Source organism: Chrysemys picta, chromosome 4 (assembly GCF_011386835.1).
Source record: "Chrysemys picta bellii isolate R12L10 chromosome 4, ASM1138683v2, whole genome shotgun sequence".
NCBI classification, from domain to species: domain Eukaryota; kingdom Metazoa; phylum Chordata; order Testudines; family Emydidae; genus Chrysemys; species Chrysemys picta.
Window position 1 is genome coordinate 12,686,530 of NC_088794.1, and position 16,788 is coordinate 12,703,317.

The 16,788-nt window shown below is 42.3% G+C and overlaps 1 protein-coding gene across 2 annotated transcripts in view; it reads left to right on the plus strand.

The window, feature by feature from the left end:
• The first annotated feature begins 6,150 nt into the window (after positions 1–6,150).
• The window catches only part of TRIM33 (tripartite motif containing 33), a 74,159-nt gene continuing 63,521 nt past the window's right edge, over positions 6,151–16,788 (plus strand). Inside the window, exon 1 of one of the 2 annotated variants that reach the window (XM_008171670.4) lies at positions 6,151–6,662. In XM_008171670.4, coding sequence (XP_008169892.3) covers positions 6,239–6,662 — 424 coding nt within the window. In that variant the 5' untranslated portion in view covers positions 6,151–6,238. The remainder of the gene's footprint in view (positions 6,663–16,788) is intronic. The other variant, XM_065591399.1, reaches the window with a different exon arrangement.

Here is a 16,788-nt window from a genome sequence, read left to right on the forward strand (position 1 = left end):
TGCTCTGCTCTTTGTGAGTCAATTTATCTGACAGAGGAAAATTTTATACTAGATCACTGGCTAAGTTGCCAAAGGTAGCTACTCTTCCCTCATGGGGATAGATACCAATCCCTCTACCAGTTTTAAAATACAGAATTCACTGCCTTAAACCAGTCTAATGCAGTCATTTCTACAACTGATTCTTTGCTACTTACTCAAACCCAAGTATTTGCTATGCTTGTTCCTCTGTTTCTGAACTTGCACTCTTGAAATTTCATGAAGAGTGTGTCTTACCTTAATCACAGTTTGTCCCAGGCACTCTAGGATATAATGAAATGATCAGACCTTATACCAAAGAATTATGCTTCTGCTACAAAATATAACTGAAGTTTCAGGTACTGTGATGCTGTTCCTTCCTTTTTGTCCTGATAGCCACACACACAATCATTGCATATGTGTTATTACAAGTAAGTCCTTTTCTTTCTAGGCATTTTAAAATTTGGCTTTCACGGTGGTATTTTGAATGCCAAAGATCTGCTTTTGTTTGGCAACTACTGCTGAAAATTATTTGTATTGCAGAGGTGCCTTGGAGCCCCACTCAGGGACTAGTCCCCATTACACTTGGCATTGTACCAACACAAGAAAAATTGGTACTCAGTTTTGTTTAAATCCACATGCATAACTGAAATGTGCACCTGCTGCCATGTCCAATATCCTGTTAACTTTAGCCCTCCTACAGGCTCCCTCCTATATCCTGGGTATTTGTAGATGGGAAAGGGAGACTTATGATAAAGTACAGAAGAAATATAGTGCCCAGTAAGAATACTTCAGTATGCTGGGGTGAGGGAGTGCAAAGGAAGGCTGGCACCTCAGTGTGAACATATCTTAAATCCAAACCTAAGCATTCTTTAATGCAGTCTTTATCTCATTTGTGTTAATCAACAGGGCACCTTGCTGCTTTGGCTGCTTGATGGAGAAGTAGGTGATGGTCAGTTTAAAAGTATAGGGAGCCCTCTTTAATAGCCCCATCACACTTCCATGGAACCGTGGTCATTTGAATAGGAGGGGAGGAAATTTCCCTAAATCACATCAGGCAGTTTGGTAAGTTTTTGCTCTGAGGTGCATCGTTTTGGGATCTTCACCCATTGCAAGCCCCAGTTGATTTGTTCAGAGAAATTTATGTAATGTGTTGCCAGTGATGCTGTGTCTCTTATGAGAAGCAGAGAAATCTCTCGTAAGAACATAAAAATGGCCATACCGGGTCAGACCAAAGGTCTGTATCCTGTCTACCGACAGTGACCAATGCCAGGTGTCCCAGAGGGAGTGAACGTAACAGGTAATGATCAAGTGATCTCTCTCCTGCCATCCATCTCCACCCTCTGACAACAGAGGCTAGGGACACCATTCCTTACCTATCCTGGCTAATAGCCATTAATGGACTTAACCTCCATGAATTTATCTACTTCTCTTTTAATCCCTGTTATAGTCCCAGCCTTCACAACCTCCTCAGGCAAGGAATTCCACAGGTTGATTGCGCCTTTTATTTGTTTTAAACCTGCTGCCCATTAATTTCATTTGGTGGCCCCTAGTTCTTATATTATGGGAACAAGTAAATAACTTTTCCTTATTCACTTTCTCCACCCCACTCATGATTTTTATATACCTCTATCATATCCCCCCTTAGTCTCCTCTTTTCCAAGCTGGAAAGTCCTAGCCCCTTTAATCTCTCCTCGTATGGGACCCGTTCCAAACCCCTAATCATTTTAGTTGCCCTTCTCTGAACCTTTTCTAATGCCAGTATATCTTTTTTGCGATGAGGAGACCACATCTGTACGCAGTATTCAAGATGTGGGTGTACCATGGATTTATATAAGGGCAATAAGATATTCTTCATCTTATTCTCTATCCCTTTTTGAAAATAAGTCTCAAAAATAAGTTTCTTATCTTGTCCATATGTATTCCACTCCTGGCTGTCATGTGCTCTGCCAAAAGTTTCTGATCTCAGTGGTGTCTGTTGGAGCCACACCTGTGTCTTGATTGCCCTCATTCCCCACCCCCAAGGGCATAAAGGGTGAAGTAGGACCAGCCATCCCTCAGTTCCTTTGCCAATACAGAATCCAGGAGTTACCAGACTCCTTAGTAGTGGGGAAGGAGGCTGGATTATGGATTACATATTGACAATGCATCTTGAAGAACCTCAGTTATAGAGTAGGTATCCTTTCTTCCATATCTGTGACTAACAAACAGAGACTTGATGTGGAGGAGGTGGGTGCTCAGAATCTACAAAACCAGTGATTGTAAGACAGCTTTGCCAAAATGGGCATCCAACTGGAAAGCTTCAATGAGGGAATAGTGTTTTGTAAATGCATGTACTGATCCCCAAGTAGGTGCCCTACAGATTTCAAAGATGGAAACACCTTTCAAAGAAACCACAGATGCTGCCTGCACCCTAGTCAAATGGGCTCTGCCCTGACTTGGTTGATAGGTTTCTAAACTAGCTAGTGTTGGGATTCCCTCTGAGACCTTTCCATGTGGCTTATCCAGAACACCTGGTCCAGTTCTGGAAGAAGACTTCATCCAGTTCTCTAGTATCCAAAACCTCAGTTCAGCTCCAGCTCATCATTCAGGTTACTTTATTAGGCACTTAACAGCTTTTTGCCCAGGCTGGCCAGACGAAGCTGCTGGGAGTTTAGGTACAGGATGAGCCATAATCCCAATTCATGTGTCACATTACACAGTTTATATACATTTTTCCTAGCTACTTATAGCTATACTTTTTGCATGTGAGGACCAATCACTTTGCAGATTGGTTAAGGTAAACTTATCAGTTCATTGTGTTCCTGCTTGCTTGGTTTACTATAAACATACCTACAATAGTTTCATTAATTTCTCTCTTCCCATACTTACTATAAACGTTCACAATAGCTAGTGGTGTGAGTAATTACTTGTTTGGGCTTGTTCTGCAGTAACTTGTTTGGGCTTGTCTTAACTTGGGCCTATTCATGTCAGCTAAATTAGCCCTACAGCAAGCTCGTAACATAGTAATCCAATCAGAGACCCATTTTGAAAGCCTTTGGGATGATGTAGCTTGACCTTTAACCCTATCTGCAGTAGCAAAAGCAATACAAGGTAAGTGGATAGAGTTCTGAGTACATCTAAGGTATGAAGCCTAGCCTCCCCTTGTTCGGTATGTGATTTTTAGGAAAGAACACAAGTAAGGTGGGTCATCTGGTTTAGATGAAGTCAGAGATCACCTTAGGTAAAAATTCTTACTGGGGTCCTGTGGAAGACAGTGTATGGTGGGTCTGCCCCAAGTGCCTGCATCTTTCCTGACATTTGGGCTGATAGCCTTTTTAGAGGCAATCACTATCTGTATTAAAAGGAAGTTTAGCAATCATGATGCCAAGCACTCCAAGGGAACCCATCAAGCTAGCTGAAACGACATTGAGATCTCAGACAGGAGGGGGGGTTCTAGGACTGGAAGATGCACGTGAACTAGTCCTGCACCTACTGTTAGTCTTGTGGAGTCTTTGCTGCTTTGAATTAGAATGTTGAAAATATCAGTAGAGCAGCTTCTCTCCACTGTGGTTAACCAGCCAGCATCCATGCTGTGAGATACTGAGGGGATGGGTCTGGAGAAAAAATCTGTTTGGGGAACTTGTCAGGAATCAGAGCTAGCGTTACTGGTGTGTGTTAGTTAATGAATGTTGTTTGGAACAAGCAGCATAGGCCCCATTATGCTTTGTAATTGCTTCTTCCAAACAATGTCTTCATGGTGATATGAAGACAGAACTGCATTTTCTCCAATTTTGTATGTCTTACGGTTTGTTCTTTAATTTTCTGTCTTCTGTATGATACTAATGTGCAGCAGAAAGTTATTATGTAATGAAATGACTATATACTTTATTTAAAAGTGAACAGCAAAGCAACCTGTCACCAAAGCCTGTTCACAATATTAATATTTATGAAGCCTCAGACTGCTGGCAAGGGGGCCAATATAATCACACCCACTTTTAGGAAGTTATGAAAAACTTTATCTGAACCAGTCAGCAGGGAAAACAAAAGTCTGACCGCTGATGGAGAACATGAAACACTTGGTGGGGTATGTGAAAACTGTGATACAAGCAGGAAAGAACTGAGTAGCGAGCTAGTGTTGGTCCTAAATGTAACAGCTTTGATTGATTTTAGACTAATTTTTAAGTCTTATCACTTGGATTAGTGATGAGGGACCACGACCCACTATTTCAATGCTGTGCTCATCCAGCAAATTATTTTTATAACTCAGATAGTAATCTTAAAAGCAGGTCTTTTGCTTATTCTTAACCAATTAGTATTCATTCACCACAGACAATAGGGGTTGTCAGTAACAGTAAACAGTATTTTAATCAAATGAGCTAGGCGTATAACAAAATATAGCTTGAGAAAGGAAAAAAGACAATTATTATGGTTTCTTTGACACAAAATCATTAATTTTTCATTTGGATTTTATAGTTATCTTGTAATCTATGAACAAGTAATATGTCTTAGATGAGGTAATTTATAAGAAATAAGAAGCTGGTCAAATTGACCCATGTTAATTCACACTATTTATCATTCTCTACAAAATTCTCTTTTAGGTTTCAGCCCAATATGGGGGAGAGATGAATAGGTACGAGAAACTGCTTAAGAGGAAGTGTTATTTTTCTACTCCCTGCCAAGTTTATCTGGGCTCATAAGATAGACAAACCACTACATGGCTTGGCCTGTAGTTAGCTCCCAAACTTATTCACTTTGTAACTGAAAGACCCAGATAGAATGACCTTGCCTATACTTAAAAAAAAAAAAAAAAAAAAAAAAAGTGAATAAGAGGCAACTTTTAAATTTTACCACTCTTCTCAACTGCTGGTTCATGCTGCAGGGGGTCAAGCTCTTCTCTTTTTGGTTACTGCAGGGTCTGGGGTTTGGCTTCAGCTCATTTTTTTCCAAACTCCCTTTTGGATTTTACACAAGCACTATCTCCCACACGTTGCTTTCAACCTCAAACATAGAACCAAATCCTGTTCATAAAGGGGCAGCCTCCATTAACCAAAATGAAACGCTAAACATGTAGCCATCTCTTTTTTTTTTTTTTAAACAGAATGTCCAACTTCACTTCTGAAAACAATGGTGCATATAAATTCATTCTACTAATTCCTGTGGGATCTTTACATTAATTTTTATATATGTATTTTTTAAACATCCTAGTGCAAGTGAGCAGGAGCGTTTGAACCCTCAAAACCCCAGCACCACCTGTTTCCCATTCAGCTATAGTAGCAACTAGTAAGGAGTAGTCATGCTGTTATGAACTATATGGGCCACTAGGGGCAGGGCACCATGAAGTGCATGGCCAGTAGGTCACCCGCTATGTGTAAGATGACAGTGAGCTGCTGGGCATTGGGCTTGGTTTCTTTGCTTGGTGCAGGGCCTGCCCCGGCCTCGCCCGGCGCTCCTGGGGCCATGGTGCTGTGACAAGCGTGGTCCAGTGGTCACGGGGCAGCAAAACCAAATGTACCAGTCCCCTGGACAGGCCCAGCTGAGGGCAGGCTGGGTGGGCAGGCTGGGTGGGCAGGCTGGTCTGGACCCTGCCCCTGGCATTGCTGAAGGGGGGAGAAAGGCCCGCCTCCTGTGGGCCATGAGGGGGCAGTGACACTGCCCATCATGCGCTCTGCAATGGTAGTTGGCTGCCATGGCCAGGCAGCCTACTCCCTCTCCACCCCCCCACCCCCCCAGGAAGCTGATTGGCTGCAGCCTCTAAGGGAGCCTATGGCTCAGCCAGTCGGGCGTCGAGCTGAAGAGGGGAGTCTGGCGAAGAGGAAAGGAAGCCCCGCCCCTTTCCGCGCCCAGCTTCCCGCCGCTGCTGATGCTGAGCCGAAGAGTGAAGCAGCTTCACGACGCCTCCTTGCTGCAGCCAGGGAGGAACACTAGGCGCATGCGCCGCCGCTCCCTGGGGCCATGCCGTACGCGCTCCCTCCGAAGTGGCGTGCACGCTGGGCACGCCGTGCGCGTCCCCTGGAAGCGGCGTGTCGGCCGCGCGCTCCACGCTGCCTGGAGTCTATAGCCGCTGCGTGCCGGGTGCGCGCCTCGCTCGGGCACGTGCCCAGCCCTGTCCCTGCGCCGCCTGCCGCGTACCTACCGGGCACGAGCACGCAGCGTATGCGGGAGCTCGGTGACGCGGGGCGTGCGGGCGCAGGCGCGGAGCTGTGCGTGCGCGGAGCGGGGAGTCGGGTTCAAAGGAGGAAACATGGCGGAAAACAAAGGAGGCGGTGGGGAGGGGGCCGCGGAGCCCGGCCCGGACGGCGGCGGCCAGGAGCCCGCGGCCACGTCCCCCTCCGGCTCCGCCCCGCCCGCGCCCGCCGTCGCCCCGCCCGAGGAGCGCGAGAGCCCCGGCGCGGCGGCCGAGAAGGGCCCGGCGGAGGCGGAGGCCGCGGCAGGCCCGGGCCCCGGTCCCGGCCCCAGCCCGGTGCCCCCCCTGCCGGCGGCCGCGCCGGGCCCGCTGTCGCTGCTGGACACCTGCGCCGTGTGCGCGCAGAGCCTGCAGAGCCGGCGGGAGGCCGAGCCCAAGCTGCTGCCCTGCCTGCACTCCTTCTGCCGCCGCTGCCTGCCCGAGCCCGAGCGCCAGCTCAGCGTGCCCGTGCCGGGCGGCGCCAACGGCGACATCCAGCAAGGTAAGGCCGGGGCCGCCGGCCCGCCCGCCCGCGGGGCAGGGAGCGGCTCGGGCGGAGCCTCGCCCTGCGCTCCTGGGGCCGGGGCCGTGGGGGTCCTGCTCCCCGCCCTTGCCCACAGCAGGTGGCGCAGGTCGGGGTTTGGCTCTAGCCGCGCTGCTCGCTGCTTGCCCGGGAACCCCCGGGCTGGGGATGGGCCGGGGTCCGAGCTGCCCGGAGATCCCTCCCCTGCAGTGTGTTTACATGCCCAGTACCCCGGCTGGGGGCTGGCACGTTGTCCCCCCTCAGCCGCCTTTGAGTCAGAATTGTTCTGTTCTTTGGGAAATACACCGCACAGCACATCCCTTCCAGCAAAGCGCCCAGGGCTGCCTGCCTTCCCCGGGCACCTAGTGCGGCTGCTGGGCTGTAAACTTGGTGGCAGAGGAGGTAAGGCTGAGCCTCTCTGAACAGAGGGAGAATCCCGAATCTGTCATGTGAGCCTTTGGGGGCTTATTAGCTACAGCTCTGTTGAGAGCTACCCACTCATAGTCTCGAAAAATAGACTCGTTTAAGAAACCTAGAGAGCTTCATGGAGTCTGTTTTTTTAGTTTTGTCTTAATTTAGTTCAGTTTGGAACAGCCTTTGTGTGCAAGTAGGGGGGTAGGATAAGAATTAAAATCTACACACCCTTATGCTGTTGTTCGGATGTATTTTGTTGGTTCCATCATTTAAAGAAAACGCTGTAATACGCAGTCATAATTTTATGTTTGGTTTGGGAAGGATTGTGTATTTTGGGCTACCTTTAGTTTGCCAACCTGTTCATTCACAGACGTGCTAAAATTGTATCTTTGTGTTGTCATCCATTTTGGCACAGTTAGATGGAATGAGAATGGCAAAACTCATGTACTAGGTATGGTGGTTGTTTCCTTATGTATATCCCTTTTTTGAATGATCTGTGTGATAGTACATATGACACTCATACTGTATGTCCCTGGAAGATGACAATCTTCGCATTGTAGTTAAACAGACACTGAAAACTTTCTTGGCTAGTCTTCTCAAAGAATTTTGTCTCTGGTAGTTATTATGTGAATACCAAGCAGCAATTTGGAGAACTTAACTTCATTTGAATCTTGATTACTACTTGTTTTTTTTCTAGAAGAATCTGCATGTGCTTGTTAGAGATGCTGTGTCTATTGGTATAATATTTCCATGTTCAATTAAATTGGGATACATAATGGGATTTATTTCTAAACTTGATTAAAACTGAAAGTTAGCATATGTTTTGAAACTTTCAGGTTTTTAGATATTTAAATTACCATTTTAAAAGCAGTTTCTACAAATAGTTATTTTGGGTTGGTTGTAAGGAACACTAACTTGGGGACATGTTCATGAAAGGGCCCCTTTTCCAGTTTTACAGCTGTTTAAAAAATTTGCTCATTTAAGTGAAATCTAATGCACCTCAATGCAACTTTTTGTAAAACGCTATATATTTTCATCAGTATTCAACAATAAGAAATTATGTAGGGCTGTCAAGCGATTAAAAAAATTAATCATGATTAACTGCGTGATTAAAAAAATGAATTACCATTAACTGTGCTATTAAACAGTAATAGAATACCATTTAAATATTTGGATGTTTTTCTACATTTTCAAATATATTGATTTCAATTACGAAACAGAATACAAAGTGTGCAGTACTTACTTTGTTTATTTTTTATTACAAATATTTGCACTGTAAAAAAATAAAAGAAATAGTATTTTTCATTTCACCTAATACAAGTACTGTAGTGCAATTCCTTTATCATGAAAGTTAAATTTACAAATACAGACTTGTGTACAAAAAATAACCGCATTCAAAAATAAAACAAAGTAAAACTTTAGCGTCTACAAGTCACTAAGTCCTACTTCAGCCAATGGCTCAGACAAATAAGTTTGGTTACAATTTGCAGGAGATAATGCTGCCTGCTTCTTGTTTACAATGTCACCTGAAAGTGAGAACAGGCGTTTGCATGGCACTATTGTAGCTGGCGTCGCAAGATATTTACGTGCCAAATGCGCTAAAGATTCATGTGTCCCTTCATGCTTCAACCACCATTCCAGAGGCCATGTGTCCTTCCAGATGACAAGTTCTGCTCGATAATGATCGAAAGCAGTGCGGACCGACCGATGCATGTTCATTTTCATCATCTAAGTCAGAGGCCACCAGCAGAAGGTTGATTTTCTTTTTTGGTGGTTCAGGTTCTGTAGTTTGCGCGCCTGAGTATTGCTCTTTTAAGACTTCTGAAAGCATGCTCCACATCTCATCCCTCTCAGATTTTGGACCGTACTTCAGACTCTTAAATCTTGGGTCGAGTGCTGTAGCTATTTTTAAAAATCTCACACTGGTACCTTCTTTGCGTTTTGTCAAATCTGCTGTGAAACTGTTCTTAAAACGAACGTGCTGGGTCATAATCCGAGACTGCTATAACATGAAATATATTGCAGAATGCGGGTAAAACAGAGCAGGAGACCTACAATTCTCCCCCAAGAAGTTAAGTCACAAATTTAATTAACACATTTTTAAAACGAGCATCAGCAGCATCAAAACATCTTCTGGAATGGTGGTCGGAGCATGAAGGGGCATATGAATGTTTAGCATATCTGTGGCACGTAAATATCTTGCAACGCCAGCTACAAAAGTGCTATGTGGACGTCTGTTCTCACTTTCTGCTGACATTTTAAATAAGAATCAGGCAGCAGTATCTTCCGTAAATGTAAATAAACTTGTTTTCCTTATTAATTGACTGAACAAGAAGTAGGACTGAGTGGCTTTGTAGGCTCTAAAGTTTTACATTGTTAAATAACTGCACTCAAAAATAAAACAAAAAAAATCTACTTTTGTAAATTACACTTTCACAATAGAGATTTCACTACAATACTTGTATGAGGTGAATTGAAAAATACTATATTTTTTCTTTTTTAAAGTGCAAATATCTTTAATTAAAAATATGAAGTGAGCACTGTACACTTTATATTCTGTGTTGTAATAGAAATCAATATATTTGAAAATGTAGAAAAAATCCAAAAATATTTAGTAAGTTTTAATTGGTATTCTGTTTAACAGTGTGATTAATCACAATTAATTTTTTAATCACAATATTTTTGAGTTAAATCGCTTTAAATCGAGTTAACTGCAATTAATCGACAGCCCTAAAATTATGTCATTCTTTTCATCGCTGAAACTTTTCAGACATTTGTGTTCACAACTCAAGCTGCTTATTTTTAATAAAACTTGGTTTGGCCTTAGTCTTCAATAAGAATGAGTGCTTTTGGCATGTTTGAACAATTTTAGATTAGAAACAACATTAGATATTTGTATATGTTGTGCACATGGTATGTAGTACACACTGAGATGCAGAGCTCCAGCTACATACATATGATCTAAAAAGTAGTGGTTCTCAACCAGGGGTATGTGTACCCCTGGGGGTACATCAACTCATCTAGATACTTGTCTAGTTTTATAACAGGCTACATAAAAAGCACTAGCAAAGTTAGTACAAACTACAATTTCATACAGACAATGACTTGTTTATACTGCTCTATATACTGTACACTGAAATGTAAGTACAATATTTATATTCCAATTGATTTATTTTATAATTGTATGGTAAAATGAGAAAACAAGCAAGTTTTCAGTAATGTGCTGTGACGTTTTTGTCTGACTTTGTAAGCAAGTAGTTTTTAAGTGAGGTGACACTTGGGGGATACAGAAGACAAATCAGACTCCTGAAAGGGGTACAGTACGCTGGAAAGGATCAGAGGCTCTCAACTACAGTATAAACCAATGAATACAGTAGTTCACCCTTTGTTTGCCCGCTGGTCCACCTTAACCTTGCCTGTTCTTGACACTGCCTATCCATCTGTCCCATATGGTTATGTGAATGAGTGAGGGTTAAATTTGTGCATTCTGTGCTGTGTGCTCTTGTAGAGTGCACAACTTGAATTTGATATCTTTGGGGGTACAGGAAAAGAGTAGAGAACCCATCAGATGTTCTAGCAAATGGTATCAGAAGGTCCACCTTAAAAGGTTCATTAAATCTTATTTGAAGGACTCTGATACATCTGTTGGCATTTTGCTGAGGCCAGATTCTAAATCTTGCATGCTGTATAGGTTGTACTGTACTAAAGGACGTAGATTATCAAGCCAAATTTTGCATGCTTTATCTAATAATGGCATGTTCAGATAAACAAGTGTCCAAGTATAGAGAATTAGTAAAGAGTAACTTCTGCAGAAAATAAATAATTAAGTTAAGGATGGAAAACAAATTCCAGTAACATTCTCTGAAAGAACACTAGGCCATATTCTGTACTGATGTAAAAGGCACCTTACCTGTTTGATGGGGCAACTTAGACACCTAACTGATGTGTAAATTGCGACGTGCAAACATCAGTACTGTGGTTCATCTGGCTATGGGTATCTAAATTGATTCCCATGAATGGCTCTGAAAAATGCATCAACTGCATGAGCAAGGAAGTATACAGCCCTGTTGGAAGCTGTGGAGGACAGTGTGCAGCATTGCATGGTCAAACTTCCATCAGCCCAGCGGGTTCCCTAGGAATTGAGTAAAACCAGAGGGCTATAGATATTTGAACAATGCTGGTGTTCAATGGACACACATTCCTACACACTACAGATGGAACTAGCTAGATGGCAAGAAAATCATGGCATTTGTGGGAATAGAACATTCTTGCACCAGAGGCAGCTACAGCATTGCTGAGCTGTGTGTGGTGCAATCATGGGCAATGTAAGCTACCTTTGCAGAAGCTCCTTTTCTTTCATATATAATTCTGCAATCCATATGGCCTGTTAGCTTGCCATGAGCAGCTACTTTCCCTGTCAGCCTTGATAGTTAGCCATGCCCACTGCTACACCTGAAGCATCCTGTGCAACTGCAGGATACCACTTTCAGATTACATGCTCCATTGTGTTTATTTTACATGTATCTTAATTTACATCATGCTTAGATGATGTTTACAAGATTTTGCCCACCTAAGATAAGATTCTTAAGGGCTAGTGAAAACTATTGGTTATATATTTTTTTCCCTTGGGACAAGTGGGGTAGAGTGACATTTTTTCTTTTCTGGTAAATTTGTCCTGTTACTGTTGCTAGCTTGTTAATCTAATTTTTCACTCCTTAGATTCCTTAAAGGATCTGAAGTTTTAAACATTAAGTAGGATATAGGCCCATAATTTCACAAATTGGCCACGCGGCATGAGGGGGAATGGCTGGTTTTACTCTACCCTGGAGTATAAACAAATACTGTAAAAGAGCCATTTTCATGTATTTCTGAAAATGACTGATATGGGAGAGTTCCATTTTATTATCTAGATGGTAAAACAATGACCCAAACATGCATTCTGCTGTATTAAAGAAAGAAGTACTTTGAAGCATGCTTACCTTTGTCCTTCAAGTGATGCCTAATGCTGAGTGAAATACTTGGGGGTTTAATATATTTCACAATTGATAATGAGTTGAAGATATTTAAATGATGAAATGTTGGGTTTCCAAATCTAGAACAAAAATGAACCAAAAAGATACTTGTTTTTAATGTCAACGGTTCAGTGCCTCATTGGGTGATGGTTGAGTTCCTGTAGTTGTTTTTACTGTCCAGATGGAGGCAGTTTTGTGCAAGGCTGGGTTACTGGTCATCTGCATAACTACTTGTTTACATTTTGACAGTGATATTTTAAATATGGAAAAATAGAAACTTTTTTTTCAAATGAAAGCTTAAAATTTCAGGAAAGGAGAGCTCTCTTAACACTTGAAGATCCACTTTTTGTTTGTTTGGTTGGTTGGTTTGTTGCACCCATGATTTTCTTCTCTCCCTGAGAAGATAGGTTGTTCTGAGAATTTCACTATGTTTCAGTGAGGTATTTGCAATCTGTTAAGAAGATTATCCCAGTATGGAGAATGTGCAGTTCTTCCAGCCCCTTATGAAGAACACAAAGGGTCAGGACTTCATTAGGCTACTGAAATCTTAGCCAGTGAGCCCACAAGGAGAAGTTTTCTGAAAACTTTAGGAAAACATAGACACTGGGTTAGATGAAAGTGTGTATATAATCAGATGCATTAACACTTCTTGTGGTGAAGGCTGTAATTTGCAACATTTAAATTATAATTGCTCTAAGAACTGTTACTTTTAATTTCTTGTCTCTTGTGTACGCAGTTCCATTCATAACGTTTCATAGACTTTTGCATTTTGGGCATTTATATGACAGTGATGGACATCTAAGAAATGTGTGCAATATCCTTTTGTTTAAAAGGAAGACAAAAACTGACTGCACATGTCAAACGAGCAGAGTTATGTATGTGATGTGACACTCAAATACAATGAACTGTTCTGTCAGCTTGTAGGTAAGCATCATGCATTCAGTAAAGTGAGACTCAAAGTAAAAACTTCTGTTAAATCACAGACTATTGAAACTGCAGAAATGGTTATAAATTAGTTTATTTGCATTTCGTTTGGCTCAGACACTGACACAACGCTGTTCTCTCAAAGTATGCCTGGTAGACAGATGAGCGAGCTCTGCCTGAGCTAGAGCCCTAAAAATGGCAATGTGGACCTGGCGGCACAGGCAAGCCACCTGAGTGCAAGCCTGCCTGACCCCCTAGCATCATACTTGGGTGGCTAGCCCATACCAGCGTCCTTGCCGCAACATGCACACTGCTATTTGTAGGGTGCTAGCTTGAGCAGAGCTAGCATGTGTCTGTCTCCTTGACCTGGTAGGCAGGTTCCCAGCTGCAGTGTAGACATACCCTCACTTTCTTTCTTGTGCATAATTAGGAAGGTGGTGTGCGCAATGTTGGCTAAACTTCAGTGGAGGTTTCATTCTAAAAAATGTTCCATGAAATCCCTTCTTTTAGGTTTTGTATGATTTCTTATACTAGTGCAATACAAATTCCTGAGCTCTTTCAATTTAATACATTTTCATACATGAATCTGATTATTTTTAACCTGTGTGTTGCAAATGTCTAAGATTACTATAAATTACAGGTTCCCATACTTTTTAATACGTAAAAAGAACAGGAGTACTTGTGGCACCTTAGAGACTAACAAATTTATTAGAGCATAAGCTTTCGTGGACTACAGCCCACTTCTTCGGATGCATACAGAGTGGAATAAATATTGAGGAGATCTATATACACACATAAAAACTTTAAAAACAGACTCCAACGAGAGACTGCTGAGCTGGAATTGATATGCAAACTAGACACAATCAACAAAGGATTGAATAAGGACTGGGAATGGCTGAACCATTACAAACATTTAATCTATCTCCCCTTGTAAGTATTCTCACACTTCTTATCAAACTGTCTGTACTGGGCTATCTTGATTATCACTTCAAAAGTTTTTTTTTTTCTCTTACTTAATTGGCCTCTGAGTTGGTAAGACAACTCCCACCTGTTTATGCTCTCTGTATGTGTGTGTATATATATCTCCTCAATATTTATTCCACTCTGTATGCATCCGAAGAAGTGGGCTATAGTGTCTTGTGAGCCACCAGTCATTGCATTGATTGTTTTGTGGACAACAGCTTTTCCTGTTCACGATCCATAACATCCTTGTGGCAACTGCTTACATAAAAAAGTGATATGAGAAAGAAACATGAAATTCTAAGTGTCTTTTAATGAATTTGGCAACTGGAAATCAGGGGGAGCAGCCAGCACCACTGACCAGTCATCCAGCTATCAATTGATGACACTTCGGGAACTTCTGATATAACTGATGTTTTTGGTTTTTTTTTTACTCCCTCTCCGTTTACTTTATATGTTTGATAGCGCTTTGTGCTAGTCAGTTTTGCTATATCCCATTCGGGTCCCAGCCTCAACTGGGCTTTCTAGGATCTGGTGCGATATCACTTTTTCGCTTTTGTGCAGGTCTTTCAAACAGCTACAAAGGAAGATCAATCTTTTTTTTTTAAAAGATCAATTGCAATACCATGAATATTGCCGGAGACATTTAGATGTAGAATTTGAAATTACTTTAAATTTTGTTTAGACGTCAGGCTGATGGTGTGACATTCTAGCGACCTGTGTGGGTTTATTTGAATGTCTAATCAATTCAATTAGCACAGGTATTTTGATGTGTGGCTATCAGATATGTGCATTTGATGAGCCTTGAAGCTGGTGAGGGAAATGATGACATATTATACATGTGCAAAACTACTTACTTGTTTTGGCTATCTCAACCAATATATCAAACTTGGCAAAATACTCATTCTTCAGAGGCTACATGTATGCCAAGTTTCAACTTCAAAACGGAAGTTTGAGTTATTAGAGAACACAAGTGTTTGAAAATATTTCCTGAAGTGTGTAACACTATTTTTATCATGCTTAGAAAAAAGTAAACAGCTGAAGGGATTTTCTTTAAATATTGTGATGAAAAATTCATCTTTGGGTTGAGAACAAGCATGGGACACTTCAAAGGGTAAATTTTATTACAAAAGCTGGTTGAAAATAGAAGCTTAAAATGGGGGGCCTTTGGATACACAGCTATAGCTCTTTAGGCCAGTGTTAACTAATATGGCATCTCCTATGTATCAGTTTAAAAATTCTAAGCCACTTCTCTAAAGTGAATGTTGTTGGATATTTGTTATATTAAGTCAGTCAGTCCTGAGATAAGTCTCTTCCAAAATGTGTGATCTCATTTGTTTTCCTTTTTTTCATTTTTCCATTCTGGGGTTTTGTTTTTTTGTAAAGTACAACAATGAAGAAACATAAAAAGAAATGTTATTCATTTTAACTTTTGGCTTGTATGTATAAATAATTACAAAGAATAGGTTACATAAATAAGCCACATTATTCAATACATTAAGAAATGTTGGCATACTGTGGGGCCATGCGGGTACCCATAGCAGTGCCACTGACTTGAAGGTATAAGTTGTCCCCAAATCTGAAGTGGTTGTGGGTGAGGACAAAGTCAAAGCCTGGTGGCTGAGCTTTGTGACTTTGTCCTCACCCACAACCACTTCAGATTTGGGGACAACTTATACCTTCGAGTCAGTGGCACTGCTATGGGTTCCCGCATGGCCCCACAGTATGCCAACATTTTTATGGCTGACTTAGAACAACGCTTCCTGAGCTCTCGTCCCCTAGTGCCCCTCCTCTACTTGCGCTACATTGATGACATCTTCATCATATGGACCCACGGAAAGGAGGCCCTTGAAGAATTCCACCTGGACTTCAATTATTTCCATCCTACCATCAACCTCAGCCTGGACCAGTCCACACAAGAGATCCACTTCCTGGACACTACAGTGCAAATAAGTGATGGTCACATAAACACCACCCTATACCGGAAACCTACTGACCGCTATACGTACCTACATGCCTCCAGCTTCCATCCAAGACACATCACACGATCCATTGTCTACAGCTAAGCCCTAAGATACAACCGAATTTGCTCCAACCCCTCAGACAGAGACAAACACCTACAAGATCTTTATCAAGCATTCGTAAAACTACAATACCCACCTGGGGAAGTGAGGAAACAGATTGACAGAGCAAGACGGGTACCCAGAAATCACCTACTACAGGACAGGCCCAACAAGGACAATAACAGAATACCACTGGCCATCACATACAGCCCCCAGCTAAAACCTCTCCAGCGCATTATCCACGATCTACAACCTGTCCTGGAAAATGATCCCTCACTCTCACAGACCTTGGGAGGCAGGCCAGTCCTCGCTTACAGACAACCCCCCAACCTGAAGCAAATACTCACCAGCAACTACACACCACACCACAGAAACACCAACCCAGGAACCAATCCCTGTAGCAAACCTCGTTGCCTACTCTGTCCCCATATCTACTCTGGCGACACCATCAGAGGACCCAACCACATCAGTCACACCATCAAGGGCTCATTCACCTGCACATCCACTAATGTTATATATGCCATCATGTGCCAGCAATGCCCCTCTGCCATGTACATTAGCCAAACCGGACAGTCCCTCCGCAAAAGAATAAATGGACACAAATCGGACATCAGGAATGGTAACATACATAAGCCAGTAAGTGAACACTTCAATCTCCCTGGTCATTCTATTACAGATTTAAAAGTCACTATCATTGAACAAAAAAATTTCAGAAACAGACTTCAAAGAGAA